The sequence below is a fragment of the Zingiber officinale genome, chromosome 1A, assembly GCF_018446385.1.
Source record: "Zingiber officinale cultivar Zhangliang chromosome 1A, Zo_v1.1, whole genome shotgun sequence".
Classification (NCBI taxonomy): domain Eukaryota; kingdom Viridiplantae; phylum Streptophyta; class Magnoliopsida; order Zingiberales; family Zingiberaceae; genus Zingiber; species Zingiber officinale.
Window position 1 is genome coordinate 176,215,082 of NC_055987.1, and position 16,691 is coordinate 176,231,772.

The window sequence follows — 16,691 nt, forward strand, 5'->3', positions numbered from 1 at the left end:
ATCCAAGCTTGAAAATCTTTGATCAGTATGGTCTTATGGAGTTCTATTATGATTTATCATATGACCTTGAAATTTAAACGTCGTTCTAACAATTGATTTTATCAATATTTTTAATTGACTTTAGCTTTCAGTATTTTATTTTAGAATAAGATAATAATTTATATTTTATCTCAAGTTATATAACTATTTTCCTTCCTAATTCATTATACTTTAAGCCATTAGTAACCTATTACTTGTTTATTTAGGGATTTAATTTTAACTATTTCAAGATGGAATATCAATCTGCTACAAAGAAAGGAAAGACATTAATATCATCTTTCTTTAAAAAGAGAGATCGTGAAACTAGTGAAAGTACTTCAATTCCTACTACAATGGAAAATCAATCTAGTGAAGGTCTTCTCATTCCTAGTGTCCAAATTTCTTCAATTTCTTCTCCTAGCAAAGACCATCAATCATCATCTGCTTGTATTGAACGAGATCCGGGAAAAAGAAAACCAATATGTGAATATCATGTTAATATACGAGATGAGATAAGACGTTCATATCTAAAGATGGGGCCTTATCAACCAGATATGTTGGAGTATCCGGCTACAAAATTTGGAAATCAAAATCGTCGGTTTCAGAAAAAATGGTTTCAGAAATTTCATTGGTTAGAGTATTCGCCTTCAACAAATAAGGCATATTGTTTTTATTGTTTTCTTTTTCTAAATGATATTAATTCATCTAATATCTCGGCACTAGTCAGTGAAGGATTTGACAATTGGAAAAGGGTAAACCAAGGAAAAACATGTGCATTTCTTGCCCATATTGGTTCTGCAGCTTCTTCGCCTCATACTATGTCTGAGAGAAGGGCTGAAAATTTGATGAGACCCTCTCAGCATATTGATAATGTGATGTATGTTCAAGCTAAAGAAGAAAAGGAGAAAAATCGTTTACGTTTGAAGACCTCAATTGTCACTGTTCGATGGCTAGCACTTCAAGGTTGTGCCTTTAGAGGTAATGATGAATCTCTATCTTCATCTAATCGTGGGAATTTCCTTGAATTGGTGAAGGCTTTTGCAAAAATGAGTACGGAAATTAATGAAGTTGTACTTGAGAATGCTCCAAAAAATGCCCAATATATTGCTCCTGAAATTCAGAAAGATATTTTACATATTATGGCCAATAGAGTACGACAGATGATTCGTGAAGAAGTTGGAGATAAATTCTTCTGTATTCTTGTTGATGAAGCACGAGATATATCTAAACGGGAGCAAATGGCCATTATCTTGAGGTTTGTGAACAATCATGGGATTTTGACAGAAAGATTTTTTGCTATCAAAAGTGTTAGTGATACTACCTCATTGAATTTGAAAAAAGAAATATCAAATGTTCTTGTTCATCATGATCTACAAGTTAAAAAACTCAGAGGCCAAGGATATGATGGTGCTAGCAATATGCGTGGCGCGTGGAATGGACTCCAGGCATTATTTCTCAGAGATTGTCCTTATGCATACTATGTTCACTGTTTTGCTCATCGACTACAATTAACATTGGTCTCTGCCACTAAGGATGTCAGTGTTATTTGGGAATTCTTTTCTCATTTGGATAATATTGTCAATATTGTTACTTCTTCTACTAAGCGCATTGCTGAGTTACATACTGCACAAAGAAATGAAATTAAACATATGTTGGCAATCGGAGAACGTGATTCTGGAAGTGGGGCCAATCAGATTGGTAATTTGCAGCGGGCAGGAGTTACTCGTTGGAGTTCTCACTATGACTCAGTAAAAAGCTTGATAGGTATGTACGCTGCAACTTGCAAAGTTTTTGAAGTTCTTAGTGACTATTCTCCAAATGGAAGAGCTAAGGCTGAAGTTCGGGGAATTTACAGAAACATGGCAAGCTTTGAATTTGTGTTCATTTTGCACTTGATGCATAAAATTATGATAACAACAGATACTCTTTGTCAAATTCTTCAAAGAAAATCTCAAGACATTTTGACTGCTATTACATTTGTCTCTACTACCAAAACCATCCTTCAAGAACTTAGAGAATGCGGGTGGGAAGAATTTCTTCATGAAGTGAAAGTTTTTTGTTCGAGAAATGATATTGATGTGCCTGACCTTGATTGCCTATATAAGATTGGTCGTTCTCGTCAGCAAACTACAATTGAGCATCATTATCACTTTGATGTTTTTAATGTAGCAATAGATTTCATTTTGATGGAGTTAAATACTCGGTTCAATGAGTCATCAGTGGAACTTCTTTCTCTTAGTACAGCTTTAGATCCGAAAAATTCATTTGATTCAATTAACAGTGATGATATTTGCAAACTTGCAAAGAAGTTTTATCCTGAAGATTTCACAAATCAAGACATCGTTGCTTTGGAATATGAATTGGTACATTATAAACTTGATGTGATGCAAAATTTGAAGGCTTCTACACTTGTTGAGTTGTGTCAGCAATTGACTGAGAGTGGGCGGTCAAAGGTTTACATTATGTTAACTAGATTGATTCATCTCGTTTTGACATTACCTGTTTCTACTGCCACTACTGAGCGAGCCTTTTCAGCAATGAAGCATGTGAAGACGGCACTTCGCAATAAAATGGAGGATGATTTTCTTGAAGATTGTTTGACACTCTATATTGAACGAGATTTAGCTAAAGATATAGATATAGATTCTATTATAGATGAATTTTATGTTTCAAAATCTCGTAGGGCACAACTTTGTTGAACAATATAATGTAATAACTTTTTTTTTGTTATATATCTATATAATTTATTATATATTTTTAATAATAATATATAATTTATTATATTAAGTTCAAGCCCCCCCCCAACTCTAATTCCTGGATCCGTCCCTGGGTGTAGTTAAGTGAAGTCAAGATCTTTAAAAATTTGATTGATTAAAGATGAGTCTCGATTGACTAAAGTATTCAATCAACTCTCAAATTGATCGAATGTAAAATTTAAACAAAAGAATATTGTTTGATGCTTCAGTAACTAAAACTAGATCCACTGACTTGGTGCTTCAGTAGCGGACTAGATAGTTTTTTTTATTGTCGACTCCCCAATAACTTATTGGTTGTGCAATGGTTACTTATGTTTATCAGTCAACCGGAGATTGTTTCTAATTAATTAGAGGCAAGCAAAATAGAGTTTGGAGCCTCTTCTATATACATCATGAGAGTATTTGACTTGTCCCCTTAGAGCGGTGCGATGGTTAAAATATGGGGTATTGTCACATGAGGTCTTGGGGTTGAAACTCGACGTGATCGAGTATAACCTCCCCCATGTCTTGGTCATTTGTACTAATGACTAGTAGCCACCCGTGATTTACCTCCTCCGTGTTGACCTAGGGACGGGTTGGCGGGGGCACTGGGGGCGAGCGAATCACCTTTTTGCCACATGAGAGTATTTGACTTTATCCTCTCGGATGAGTCTAGTAGTTAGCGCATGAGATATTATCATCATGATATCTGAGATTCGAATCTCAGTAAAACCAAGATAAATGCCTCCTTTATGTGCTAGTCACTATTCCAAAGGTTAGTAGTCGCCCGTGATTTATCTCCTCTGTGGTGGCCCTAGGACGAATTGACGAGGGCACTGGGAATGAACGTATTCGTCTTTTACCACCATGAGAATATTTGACTTCAAGACAACTTTAGAACGCTGATGACAAGCTTTTGGTAAGTCCTCTTCTTTGTATACATTATTAATACGATTTAGAGAAGAAATGTTTGTTTTCCACCTTTAGTACAAGCTTTTTGGTAAGTCCTCTTCTTTTCCCCAGGGCGTAGCATAGATGGGGAGTGCATGGTTCTGTGGCTGAAAGATCCAGGGATCGATCCCGGGGTGTCACTGTCTGGGATTAACGTCTCCGCCATGCACTTTTCACCTGTGTACCTGCATTTATCTCCCTTCATATCTGTGGGACCGGCTCTAGGGGGATCGCTGATGTGATGATTCCATATATATATATATATATTTTTTTGATAAGTCCTCTTCTTTGTATACATTGTTAATATGATTTAGAGAAGAAATGTTTGTTTTCCACCTTTAGTACAATTACTAGTTGATTTGAATTTTGAAGGGATGACTCATCGGACAAGTTAACAGACCATCGACTGGGAGTGATATACATTAAGCCATGTAAAATCTAACGTGTTACTGCTTTTTTATTATTATTATTGTTATACCACATTTTTGCTATGCAAATGCTTGACACGATATACCGAATCCATTCAAAAAAAAAATGCAAATTAAGAAAATGAGGGATGAAGGAATGCGAGTTGAGAGAATGGCAATGAGCTGAACCTCAATTGTTTAGATGAGAGGTGAAACTCGACATATTTATAAAAGGACTTTATTGTAAAAAATTATAATTTTTAAGGTTAATTTGTTAATTTTAAGTTGAAATTCATTAAAATATCCCAAAACTACATTGAGTTTTTCTTAAGAGAAGAATCAGATTATCCAATTTCCTTTTCCTTCAGTAGCTAGTACCTTCCTCACTGTCTCATCTTCTGTCCCCATGCCATCGGTTTTGCCTTTTTATATCTACTCACAAAAAAAAGGAAACAACTATCTCTCCATAAATAATAATATTAATATTATTATTAATAATAAAAGTAAACAGAAAACAAAGGGAAAACAAAACAGAAGAAGAGTCCAAAGCAATCGGCTCTGCCTTAGCCGTGCCGCGACGCACGGAATAAGGTTGTAATCCTTGCCACTAAGTTCTTCCAATCAGCAAGGCTCCCTCCATCTCTTAACTTATACTGCTTTTAGCAAATGAACTGCTCTTAACATCACCTTTCTAGTTTAATCAGAATCAATGGATGAAACAAATTAAAGAAACGGAGAGGTCAGCAATCATATTTTTTCACCCTGCCTTTGACTCTCTTGCTTGCTTGCTTAATTTCCAGTGTTTCATCAACCACTCGAGGAAATGAATGGCAAGGAAAGCACTATAAGAAGAGCTCAATCCCTCACTCCCTTCATACACTGCCCCCTTCTCTACTCTTCTTCTTCTTCTTCTTCTCCACGATGAGCTCAATCTCTTGCTCTTCCTTCTTCCTTTGCCTCGCGCTCATCTTCTCCTCTTCTTTCCTCGGCGGCCAGTCGAGGCAATTGGAGGAAGAGGAAGCCTTGAGACAACAGCAGGCTGACCGCGTGGTTCAGCTCCCGGGACAGCCCACGGTCAGCTTCCGCCAGTACTCCGGCTATGTGACGGTCAATGAAAGCCATGGCCGTGCGCTCTTCTACTGGCTTCTTGAGGCAACTAGTGATGTGGATAAGAAGCCACTTTTGCTTTGGTTAAACGGAGGTCTTCGATTATTCAGCTCACAGTCATATAGAATTTCATGCATACTGTTCCTTTCTTCGCCTTCAATTTTGCTGCTTCTCTTTTTGTTCGCTCTTTTTAGTTAATTACTTATAGCATGCACTTGCATCCATCAGTCTCAGGTATAAATTGGCTTTCTTCTCTCTTTTTAATTGAACAAATTAAAGTAGCTAGCTACCTAAGGAGAAATTCCACGCCTTTTTTTTCCCCATGGATCCAAGAAACAGGAAAAGAACCTTCTTCCTTTTTGAAAAGTCTTAACAGAGCAGCACGATGGCATAGACCAAGATTATTCAACTATGACCATTGAAATTTTCCCTGAAAAATATCTATCATTTTTTCTTGCTTTTCCAATTTTTCATCATCATCGGCCATCACAAACGCCTTAATTTACATAGTGTTATTCAACAATAGTTCAGGCCGATGTGGACTAGTTCCATTGGCACCTTTCATATTATTGCTGTACAGCGAGGTTGGCTTTGGAGGGATCTACTGGTGTTCATGGCACATCATGGCTTCCCCACAATTGATGGGGTCACTTGTTGACCAGTAAATTTACACTTTTTACAGCATTAACAAAGGTCTTCCCTTCAACAAATATATGTTACAGGATAAGGAACTTGCACTACACTTTGTCTTACCTTTTCCTACCTAAGGAAGAACAGTTGGTGCCATTTCTATCTGCTAGAATCCAACCTTCCTCCAATTCACTGCTTCAGTTTGGTGAAGTTAACTTCTAGGTTTCTTCATATGCCTAAATGTTAGGTAGAAATCAGTTTGTCGGTCGTCCATATATCAATATTCTTACCGACCATGGAAGAAGAGCTTTTGGTGAAGGTGACACGGCATTGAGAACGTAGTGTGCGTCAATAGTGGTTGGGGACCATGCATGATCGGGTTAGAACGCTGCCTTTGTAACCCAAATGAAGAGATCGACTTTGTGTAAGTGCAAAAAGATGGTACCAGCACAAAGTCTAAAGCAATAGTGTGTAATGCCCACTGGCATGCGCGAAGCCATCTCGAGGAAGAGATACGGCAGGATTTACATCTTCGTTGTCACGTTGAGTAACAGTGAGCCATGCTCAGGACCATTCAAGGCCTGAACTAGAAAACTTACTTGTCATGTGTCCGTTCCAATGATGGATAGACTGATCCCAAGAAGATGGATAATATAGTAACAGAGATTTAATTACAAGTTGTAAAATTGCAAGGAACTGCAGAATTAGTGTAATCTTATTAGACAGCACTTTAATAGAATTCTTCTTCTTTTTTTTCTCACCCAATTAGCATAGTTTAATGCAGGGCCTGGCTGTTCTTCCATTGGATTCGGGGCCGTCGAGGAACTTGGCCCTTTCCTAATGCAAAAGGGTGTGCCAGAGCTCAGACTTAATGAGCATTCCTGGAACAAAGGCAAGAATAATTTCTTATACCTCACAGAATCAATCGTATGTACACCTCTGGCTTTACTAAAATGTTACCAATGGTATATCGATTGTCCTTGTCAAATTGCAGAGGCAAATCTTCTATTCCTTGAGTCTCCTGTTGGAGTTGGATTTTCTTACACAAATACAAGCTCTGACATACAAGCACTTGGCGATAAGATCACTGGTAATTAGTTCTACTTGAAACTCCTTATATTATTTTCTTGGTAAACTTCATACTTCCTCATACTTCCCTGTCCATCAAATGAAGCCGAAGATGCCTACATTTTCCTTGTTAACTGGTTCAAGCGGTTCCCGCAGTTCAAATCCCATGACTTCTACATTTCTGGAGAAAGTTACGCAGGTAAAGCAATTTCAGCAGTTCACCAACTGTTAAGAATTTAGATTTAATCAAGTGACTCACGGGCCAGGGCATTATGTTCCACAACTCTCTGAGAAGATATTTGATGAAAACAAACAAGCTTCGAAGGATGACTACATAAATTTCAAAGGGTTCATGGTGAGTAATCGCGATCCTTCAATACAGTTTTAGTTCTTTGCTGTGCGCAGATTCTTAAGATCGTGCTGACAAAATCTCACTGATGGATCAGATAGGCAATGCATTATTGGACGATGACACCGATCAGACAGGGATGATCGACTATGCATGGGATCATGCAGTCATATCTGACCGAGTCTACAAGGATGTTAAAACCAAGTGCAATTTCAGAATCGAACCGGCTACGGCAGCCTGCAACAGTGCACTGTCAGAATACTTTGCAGTCTATCGAATAATCGACATGTACAGCTTGTATGCTCCCGTTTGCGTCAATCAGAATCTATCTGGCACCTATAACCGAAAGCACTTCCGCGTCGAAGGCGCTGCTCCAAAGCTGTTCTCCCAATTTGTGAGTCCTTTCGGTAATGTTGTAGCTCTTTCTTCAGAGCTCTCTTTGCAGCTGTTACTAAATGCTCAGTCTTGTTTCCTTGCAGAGTGGGTGGCATCAGCAGCCAGCGGGTTATGACCCCTGTGTCTCCTACTACTCGGAGGTTTACTTTAACCGACCAGATGTCCAACAAGCTCTGCATGCAAATGTCACAAAAATTGCTTATAACTGGACTCACTGCAGGTACAGAGTCGTATGGTAAAGTAGGAAGTCATTAGTCACACAACCTAGCTCCGATGGTTGATTCGCTGCCTTGTTTTAACAGTGATGTGATCACCAAATGGAATGATGCACCGGCCACCGTGCTCCCGACCTTACACAAGCTCATCAATGGCGGCATCAGAATATGGGTTTTCAGGTTAGAATTAGTCCAACAGGAACCCTGTATATGTAGAATAAGTAGACTCCGTTTCAGCTAAAGGCCTTAACATCCATTGTCAATGCATGATTCAGCGGCGACACTGATGGAAGAATTCCAGTCACTTCGACTCGGTATTCACTGAACAAACTTGGCCTGAAAACCATCCAAGAATGGACTCCTTGGTATGACCATCAACAGGTATGCAACATTTCCTTGGATCATAAGCTGCAGAAAGAAGCATGAATGAATTGCCATTTAGTGATTGGAATGTGGTTCACTTTGTAGGTTGGTGGATGGACAATTGAATTTGAGGGACTGACATTCGTCACGGTCCGCGGGGCTGGCCATCAAGTTCCAACGTTTGCTCCAAGGCAAGCTCGCCAGCTTGTTAGTCATTTCTTGGCTAACCAGCAATTGCCTCACTCAGCTTTCTAGAACTCCAAGACTCAGCGCTGCTTGCTCATTCAAAGAAATTGATGCTTGTCTATGCATCCTAAAGAAGAAGAGAGATTAGGCACATTGCCAATAATGAGCTTGCTATAATTCACATAAATGCCAATTGTCAATCTTAAATTATGCATTTTATCTTGATTTCACTGTAATAAAATTGCAACTTATTTGATCAAATGTATCATGGGTTTCTTTTTCTCTCCTCTTTCTCTTGTTCTACTTTCATTTTCTCATTTCCCTTCTCCACATGGTAAAAGCGATTACCCTTGCCTCCAGCAATCCTGCTAGTCCGTTCCAAGACCAACATGAATGAGGTAAACCACAATAACTGAGCGGGAGCGGGAGCGGGTGGGGAGGGGGTGAAATACAGATTGCAAGGATTTACATCTCGCCAGCCCCGAGGTTCGACTCTTGGACCTCATGTGGCAAACCAACAACCACTTACTAACCAAGCTAAGCCCGTGGGACCCTCATTTCCTTTCTCCATGGTGGTATTTGTAGTTGTTTGGACTAAACTCTAAAAATATGCAGCCCTCTCACAAATAATTTGGCTCATGAAACTACTAATTACTATCTAAGTGCTACCAAATGGTTATCGAAGTGTCACTAAATAATTGCCAAGATGCCGCTAAATGAGAATATAAAAAATTGTAAACTTTGTATGTACAATCCTTAAGTATTAGAAGGGGAGTTTTGACGTAACGGTAAAATTATTATCATATGACCTAAAGATCACGTGTTTGAGTCTCGAAAATAGTCTTTTGCAAAGTAAAATAAAACTACATACAATAGACTTTTTATCAGGACCTCGTATTAATTGAAGCTTTATATACCGAGCTACCCTTTTGTAAGTAGAATCCTTAAACACTTCTAAATGGTTGTTTAGGTGTGCCAAAAGACTATTAAGGTTCCACTAATTTAGAATATAGAATTTCTATAATTTAAATTAGTGATCCCTTGACAATCATTAGTGGCACTTTGAACATTTAGTGGTGCCTACATGGTGGCAAAAAGCGATTACGCTCGTCTCCAGTGCCCCCTTCAATCTGTTCCAGGGTCGACACGAAGGAGGTAAATCATGAGTGGCTACTAGTGTTTGGAATAATGACTGGCACATGAGAAGACATTTACCTCGACTATGTCGAGTTGAATCCCAAATCTCATGGTAGCAACACCTCATATGTTATCCACTATATCGTTCTGAGGGGGCTAGTGGTGCCTACATAATATATCATTTGGTAGCTTCTAAATATTTTAGAAAATTATAAACAAGTCTACTTTGACATTTGCGTACATATCTCATTAAATATGATATGACATGACATGACATGTTAGATGCTATACTTTTGTTATTCACTTAACAATGAGAAACTCTCAATTAATTATCCATGTAGAATATGTTGGAACTTATTCCATAATCGATTATTGTCGGTGTTACAAGGAAAATTTACTGAATTAAATTTATACATAAATTAAATTCAATCTTATTTGTCGATGTAGATGACTTGATCTAATAATCTTAAACTATTAACTGGAAGGTTAGACCGAGTTACTAGATTTGTTCGAGCATGAGTGGGACGCCACTAGACAAAGCCAAGTGCTCTTGAGTGCTGCAAGGTCTGAGCGGCCCGAGTCCTAGTGGGAAGTCATGTATTGCCCGAGCAATTTGCCAAGTTGGTCGAGTTGCTGAGTCGTCGAGTTGCTGAGTCGCTGAGTCATTTGAGTGCAGAACTTGGCGAGTTATTGCGTCGCCAGACTACCAAGTCGGTCGAGTAGTAGAATAATGCAGGAGGATCTAAAGATTATTATTTTTTTTTTTTAATTTTTGATATTTAGGGTATTTTTGATAATTTATGTCTTTTATATTTTTTTGACTTTTGAGTTTGAACTTGCAAGTGTATTAAGAATTTTTCCTTTCTTTTAGGATTTCTTTCCTTTCTTTATCTCTTAGGGTTAAAGTCTATATACATAAGTGTCTTGTTAGTTGATGTTAGAAAAAGATTTTTGGTTTAATAATATTTCCGATAGTGTCAATATTTTTCTATTTCTTGGTATTTCTCTTCAAATCAATAGGGTTTAAAGATTATTTTCGGTATTTGTGCACTAATCAACGGATTTAATAGCACACAGGACACAGGATAATCGTTATCCTATCCGACGTTAGTTGGTATAAAAGCTCTCCTAAAAAAATGATAAACCAAGTTAGCATCATTGACTAGTCATGGGAGTGACCATGATCCTATGGATCATCATGGTCGTGATCGTGATTGTGATAGGCAAGTTTTGGCGGAGGAAGGCTCACACCATGATTGTAGTACCCAAGCAAGATTCAAGATCTACATAGACAAGTCATGAAGCTATCCCAGCGTATAGCATCGTAAGATCATAAAGGTTGTAAGTTCCTTTATTTTTCTTTTGAAAAATCCTTAATTTTCAATCGAGGAGTGATGTCGAAGCGCAAGTTTGATTTCTAGGGATTCAGTATCAACCGCCCCATCACCTACAACTTTGAGAGAACGTCAGCTCCTCAGTGCCTCTACATCCCCCCTTCCTCCCACGCTAGCAGAGACAACCATGAGGATGTGAATCTTGACAACATCGAGTATAACCAGCCCTACTCTCCCAATCGTCTGATCATAGGAGACGACGGAGACAACAACAAGATCAAAATATTTCATGATCCGATTTATTATGATGATGATGAGGTGGATGAAGTTGTCAATGAATTTTATCAAACCTCTCATCTTGACACAGATCATGATGAACATGAGATGGATAATAACGAATTTTATGTAGATGTTTTGGAAGAAGAGGATAATGACAATGAAGAATCCAAATTTGAAAATGGTAAGTTTTTTGAGCACATTGTTGATACTTTTATACCAGGTATGGATTTATATTTCAAGAGACATGATGGACAAGTAGTGTGTATTTCTTTTCTTCTATGTGTGATGCAAACAATGCATATTTCTCTAATTTCATACTATGGTACTCTCAAGCTAAAACACCTAATGCCAAGGTTACTGTTAGGACACTCCGACTAGTTAGAGGGGGTAATTAACTCCAATTGCTTCTTTGGTGATTTGTTATAGCAAAAAACACTTGAAGCAATGCTAACACCCAAATTTACTTGGTATCTAGCTCAACAAGGTGACTAATTCAAGGATCCACACAAAGTATACTCTTCACTATAAAAATACTTTATGAAAATACTTTAGAGGTGGAGAAACCTCATACAAGCTCACAAACAAGAAATACAATGCAAACAAGAAGAATATGCACAATATAAATGAAAACCTTGCTTACTTTCTTGTAGCTTATAAACACCTTTTGATAAGTTGGAAAGTGTAGCAACACTTGTATTCCAAAGCTCAAGGATCGGTGATGAAAAGTGGAGAAGAAGAGATGCATTTGAATCTTCACAAATGCCTTTATACCTCCCGATCTAGGATTTCTAATCGATTGACCTTACCCCCAATCGATTGCCACGTGAGATCGGAGTGCATCCAGCCGTCCAAACCTCACAATGGCTATTTTCTTCACCTCCCAATTGATCACTTGATCGATTAAGCTCCTTTTGATCGATAACCCAATCGATCATACTCTTACGAGGAAGTTACTGTGCTTCGTGACAAAAACATGCCCAATTGATCACCTGATCGATTGATGCAGCTCAATCGGTCAGCTAATCGATCTAGAAGCTCTATGTTGTTGCGAGTTTTCCTAATCGATTATCCAATCAATTGGGTTCATGAATTAATTACCTGATCGATTCAACACACTTTTGTGCGTTGTGAAGAATATGCACCCAATCGATCCACTGATCGATTAGCACAACTCTTAATCGATCATGTGATCAATTGAGAACGCCTCTTTGCTGCGTAGAAGTGTGGTCAATCGATCCGCTCATTGATTGGCAAACACTCAATCTATTACTTGATCGATTGTCCAATCCTAACTTGCTTAACTCAAGTTTAGGATTTGCTTGTCCAACCTCCGGTCAACCATGACTTGTTGAGACTTCTCTATCAAGTGTCTGGTCAACCTTTTGACCCATTTGAACTTTGCCAACTTCTTTTTTAACCATTTTTTCTTACTATCATTAAGAAATCTATCCTTGAATACTTATAAATGCATTTCTTAGAATTAGGGATGGTTAACACGACTAAATGAGGCTTAATGGACTCAAATCAGACTATTTAATCTCAGCCAAAATCAGCTTTTTCAATCGATTGAAGTTGGGTTTCAATCGATTGAAGCTACCTTAATCGATCAACTGATCGATTCAAGGGGTGGTTAATCGATCACTTGGTCGATTTCGCGAGCTTTTGTGCTCACAAAAATGACATTTAATTGATTAACTAATCAATTCACGCCTGGTTGAATTAATTGCTTGATCGATTGATATTTCTGAATTTTTATGATTTCATTTTCAACTGAAATTCAGAAATCCCTAAATAATTCTATAATTATCAAAAAAAATCATGCAATTTTATATAGATATTATTTATATCAAATACTCTCAGGGAATAATAATTTTTTATAAAAAGAATCCCTATTTTCAAATATTTATATAAAATTGGAAACCATTAAAAACTTCAATACTTTCCTATACTTTGTATCCAACTAATCAATAATGACTCCTATCAAAAGATAGACTTTACCAAGGTTTTCCAAAGTGATTTTGAAATATTTTACAAGACATAATTTCTAACCATGTTTCTTAGGCTAAATACACATGACTTGTACACTATCTTTTCTAATGATTGGACTTTACATAATTTATTATTTAGATGAAACTAAAACTCCAAAAAGATGCATTAAATCAACACCTTAAGTTTTGTTCATCGTCCTAACATCTCACTTGTATCTAATGTGTCTCAAAAACATATACAAGTCAAACCTATGGTTCTTGTGAGATGTACAATAGGTTTTCCCTAAAATTAAGAGATCATACATATCTATCTAGGCATTTAAATTTTGATCATCCAACTTAGGATGTCAATTGATGTCATTATTCTTAATTACCAAGAATTTAAAATAATACATAAAAATGAGCATGACATACATCAAATACATATTTTTTTGAAAAGAAAAACTATCATAAATAATGATGTATGTATAACATGACATATGATATTTTTCATAAACATATATGAATGTTAAATATGATTTCATGACATATGATAAGGCACAAAATCATGACAATTTTAGCATAAATAAAATACTTAGATTATCTATCTAAGTATCACTAACTAATTGTTAAATTTGAAAATAAACTTAGGTTGCCCTTTTCCCTTTAAGAAATTTGTCAAAACCCCAACTTAGCATTTCTTTAACTTCTATCCTAATTGTGTCAATTTAATTAGATCCAAATCTTCACTCTTGTAAATTTTAAACATTTAAACCTTCATTTTCAAGGTATAACATTACCTTAAAAATGCCCTAAAGTACCAACTTCACAAAGGTTAGATTAACTACTTTTCCAATTAGAGTTGACACTCTCTAAATCCATATAGAGTGTAGAGAACACACTCTTAGGAACTCAAAATCTATTGGTACTCTAGGTACTCATTAAAGATAACTTCCCTTAATACCTTTTTGACGACCTTCCTAGGCTTCTTAGAAGCCTTAGTCACACTAGACTCCTCACGATCAACTCGTGACCTTCGTTAATTAATGACTTTATTAGGCTTAGGGTTAGTTTCATAGTTATATGAAACTATATGTATGAGGACGCATTCTACTTGACTTTTGGTTTGTATCCCAAACCTCTCTTTCTATTGAATGACTCTTGCCTATCTATCCCAAGATTTTGCTTCTTTGACCCTATGACATTATTTGTCATTTTCTCTAGGGTCCTCTCTAATTTATTAAGCTTTGACCTCAAGACTTGATTTTCTCTCCTTAAATCCTTAAATTTGGATTATTTTTCTTGTTTTCCTTGAGTATTTTTATTTTTAGGCATATACCTAAAATCTTTAGAGTTTTTGTCTAAATTGTTATCTACCTTCCTAGCCTTAGGTGAGGTAGTCTTAGCATGAAATGATTTATAATTGACCCTAGGGTTTTCATACTTTCTATTTTCATAATAAATAGCATTAAAATGATAAAATTCAGATCAACATGCTCTTTATCATGACACAAAGAAATACTATTAACTAATGGTACCTTTGTGTTATTTTTGGAAGCTTACCCTTGACTTGATCTTCCTCCTTTCTTCTTGGTTGGATTTTCCCCTTGAACATTGGTTTCAGTAATGTCCCTTTTGATTGCAAAAAAAAACACACAATGTGCTCCTTGCCTTTGAGTACCATGCGACCGACCTCTTTTGACTTCTCCTTACTCTTGGGTGTCACTTGACCCTTCTTCTTGGTCAACTTTGGATACTTACTCTTGTAATGCACTCTTTTTTTACACTAAAAACAAATTATATGATTTTTTTTCCTTATGAATTGAAATTGTTACACCTTCATGAATTTTGCTTGTAGAGGTGACACTTTCTTCTTTCTTATTGATTGCAGATGATGAAAATTCTTCTTATTCCGATATCAATGATCTCTCCACCTCAATCCTTGAGGTGGATGCTTCCTCAATTTCTTCTTTGGGTGTTTAACATCTCTCAACTTTTGAATCCTCTTCCTTTTGATCCAATGAGTCTCTCTCTTTGGATTTTTCTTGATTTGGCAATATAGAGGGATCTTCATGGAACTTGACCAACTGGCTCCATAACTCATTTGCACTCTTATAATCCTCTATATTGCACAATACATTGTTAGGCAATACATTAACAAAAAATTTGATTACCTTATCATTTTCCTCGGATTTTCTTAGTTGCTCCTCGATCCATTTACTTCTCTTGAGGAGCTTCCCTTTGAAATATGTTGGAACTTGAAAACTCCTCCATTAAAACAAACCATTGCTCTATCTATGTCATAAAAAAATATTCAATCTTTGATTTTCAAAGGTTAAAGCTTCCAATTCTGAATGGTGGAGGTGCTAGGATATCATATCCAAATCTATCTCTAAACTCCATTTTTGAACGTGATCCCCTTTGATGACAATTTCTTGAATTTCAAATTAGGGATTCAAGTTTCAATGCCTTCTTCTTGCTCTAGCTCATTGCTCTCTTGGTGATTAATCTAATGAAGAGCGGCCTTGCTCTGATATCACTTATTAGGATACTCCGACGAGCTAGAGGGGGGTTGATTAGCTCCAATCACTTCTTTGATGATTTATTGAAGCAGAAAACACTTAAAGCAATGCTAACACCTGGATTTACTTGGAATCTACCTCAACGAGGTGACTAATCTAAGGATCCACATAGAGTATACTCTCCACTATAAAAACACTCGGAAATGCTTCGAAGGTAGAGAAACCTTGTACAAGCTCACAAATAAGAAATACAATACAAACAAGAAGAATATACACAATACACACGAAAACCTTGCTTACTTTCTTGTAGTTTGTAAACACCTCTTGATTGGTTGGAAAGTATAACAACACTTGTCTTCCAAAGCTCAAGGATTTGCTGTGAAGAGGGGAGAAGAAGAGTTGCATTTGAATTTTCACAAACTCATTTATACCTCACGATCTAGAGTTTTCAATTGATTGGCTTACCCCAATCGATTACCACATGAGATCCAAGCGCGCGCATCCATCCATCCAAATCTCGTAACAGCTATTTTCATCGCCTCCTAATCAATCACCTAATCGATTAAGCTCCTCTTGATCAATCACCCAATCAATCATTCTCTCATGAGGAAGCTAGTGCTTTGTGACAAAAACGTGCCCAAACGATCACTAATCGATTGGCACGGCTCAATCGATCATTCGATCAATCCAAAAGCTCTCTGTTTGTCGCGAGCTTTTCCCAATTGATTGGTGATCATGTCCGAAAGCTGAATCAACGGACGCTGGGCACGTGGCGCTCTCCGGGTCGCTGATGTGGATCTCTGACCGGTCGTACGGTCCTCCGGCGAACCTGCAAGGAAGTCGGGCCGGGAAGGGGTTCCCGGCGGCGACCCTCCGACGCTCAAGTCAAGCAAAGCTCAACAAAGAAGTGGCTCCACGAATCGTAGAATGCGTACCTCCGGCGAAGTATAAGGCTCCTTATATAGAGCGGTGAAAGAGCTCACGCACACCTACCGAGGCAAACACGTGTCCTTAGCCCATACCTCAG

The 16,691-nt window shown here is 37.4% G+C and overlaps 2 protein-coding genes across 2 annotated transcripts; both read left to right on the forward strand.

Moving 5' to 3' along the window:
- Window positions 1–269: 269 nt before the first annotated feature.
- LOC122007207 (zinc finger MYM-type protein 1-like) lies at window positions 270–2,717 on the forward strand. The gene has a single exon (XM_042563027.1). The coding sequence runs from the start codon at window positions 270–272 to the stop codon at window positions 2,715–2,717; it is 2,448 nt and encodes an 815-aa protein (XP_042418961.1).
- Window positions 2,718–4,826: 2,109 nt separating this feature from the next.
- Window positions 4,827–8,712, forward strand: LOC122038489 (serine carboxypeptidase-like 34). Its single transcript, XM_042598261.1, has 10 exons — window positions 4,827–5,312; window positions 6,633–6,740; window positions 6,843–6,938; window positions 7,023–7,115; window positions 7,183–7,271; window positions 7,363–7,659; window positions 7,745–7,881; window positions 7,964–8,056; window positions 8,152–8,257; window positions 8,345–8,712. The coding sequence occupies exons 1-10, from the start codon at window positions 5,033–5,035 to the stop codon at window positions 8,492–8,494; spliced, it is 1,449 nt and encodes a 482-aa protein (XP_042454195.1). The 5' UTR covers window positions 4,827–5,032; the 3' UTR covers window positions 8,495–8,712.
- Window positions 8,713–16,691: the final 7,979 nt, after the last annotated feature.

Bases quoted from the DNA above. Each gene is read 5' to 3' on its own strand.
- LOC122007207 (XM_042563027.1), top strand. From the start codon at position 270: ATGGAATATCAATCTGCTACAAAGAAAGGAAAGACATTAATATCATCT.
- LOC122038489 (XM_042598261.1), top strand. From the start codon at position 5,033: ATGAGCTCAATCTCTTGCTCTTCCTTCTTCCTTTGCCTCGCGCTCATC. The intron at 6,939-7,022 runs GTAATTAGTTCT...CATCAAATGAAG, and splicing joins ACTTGGCGATAAGATCACTG to CCGAAGATGCCTACATTTTC. The intron at 7,116-7,182 runs GTAAAGCAATTT...CTCACGGGCCAG, and splicing joins TTCTGGAGAAAGTTACGCAG to GGCATTATGTTCCACAACTC.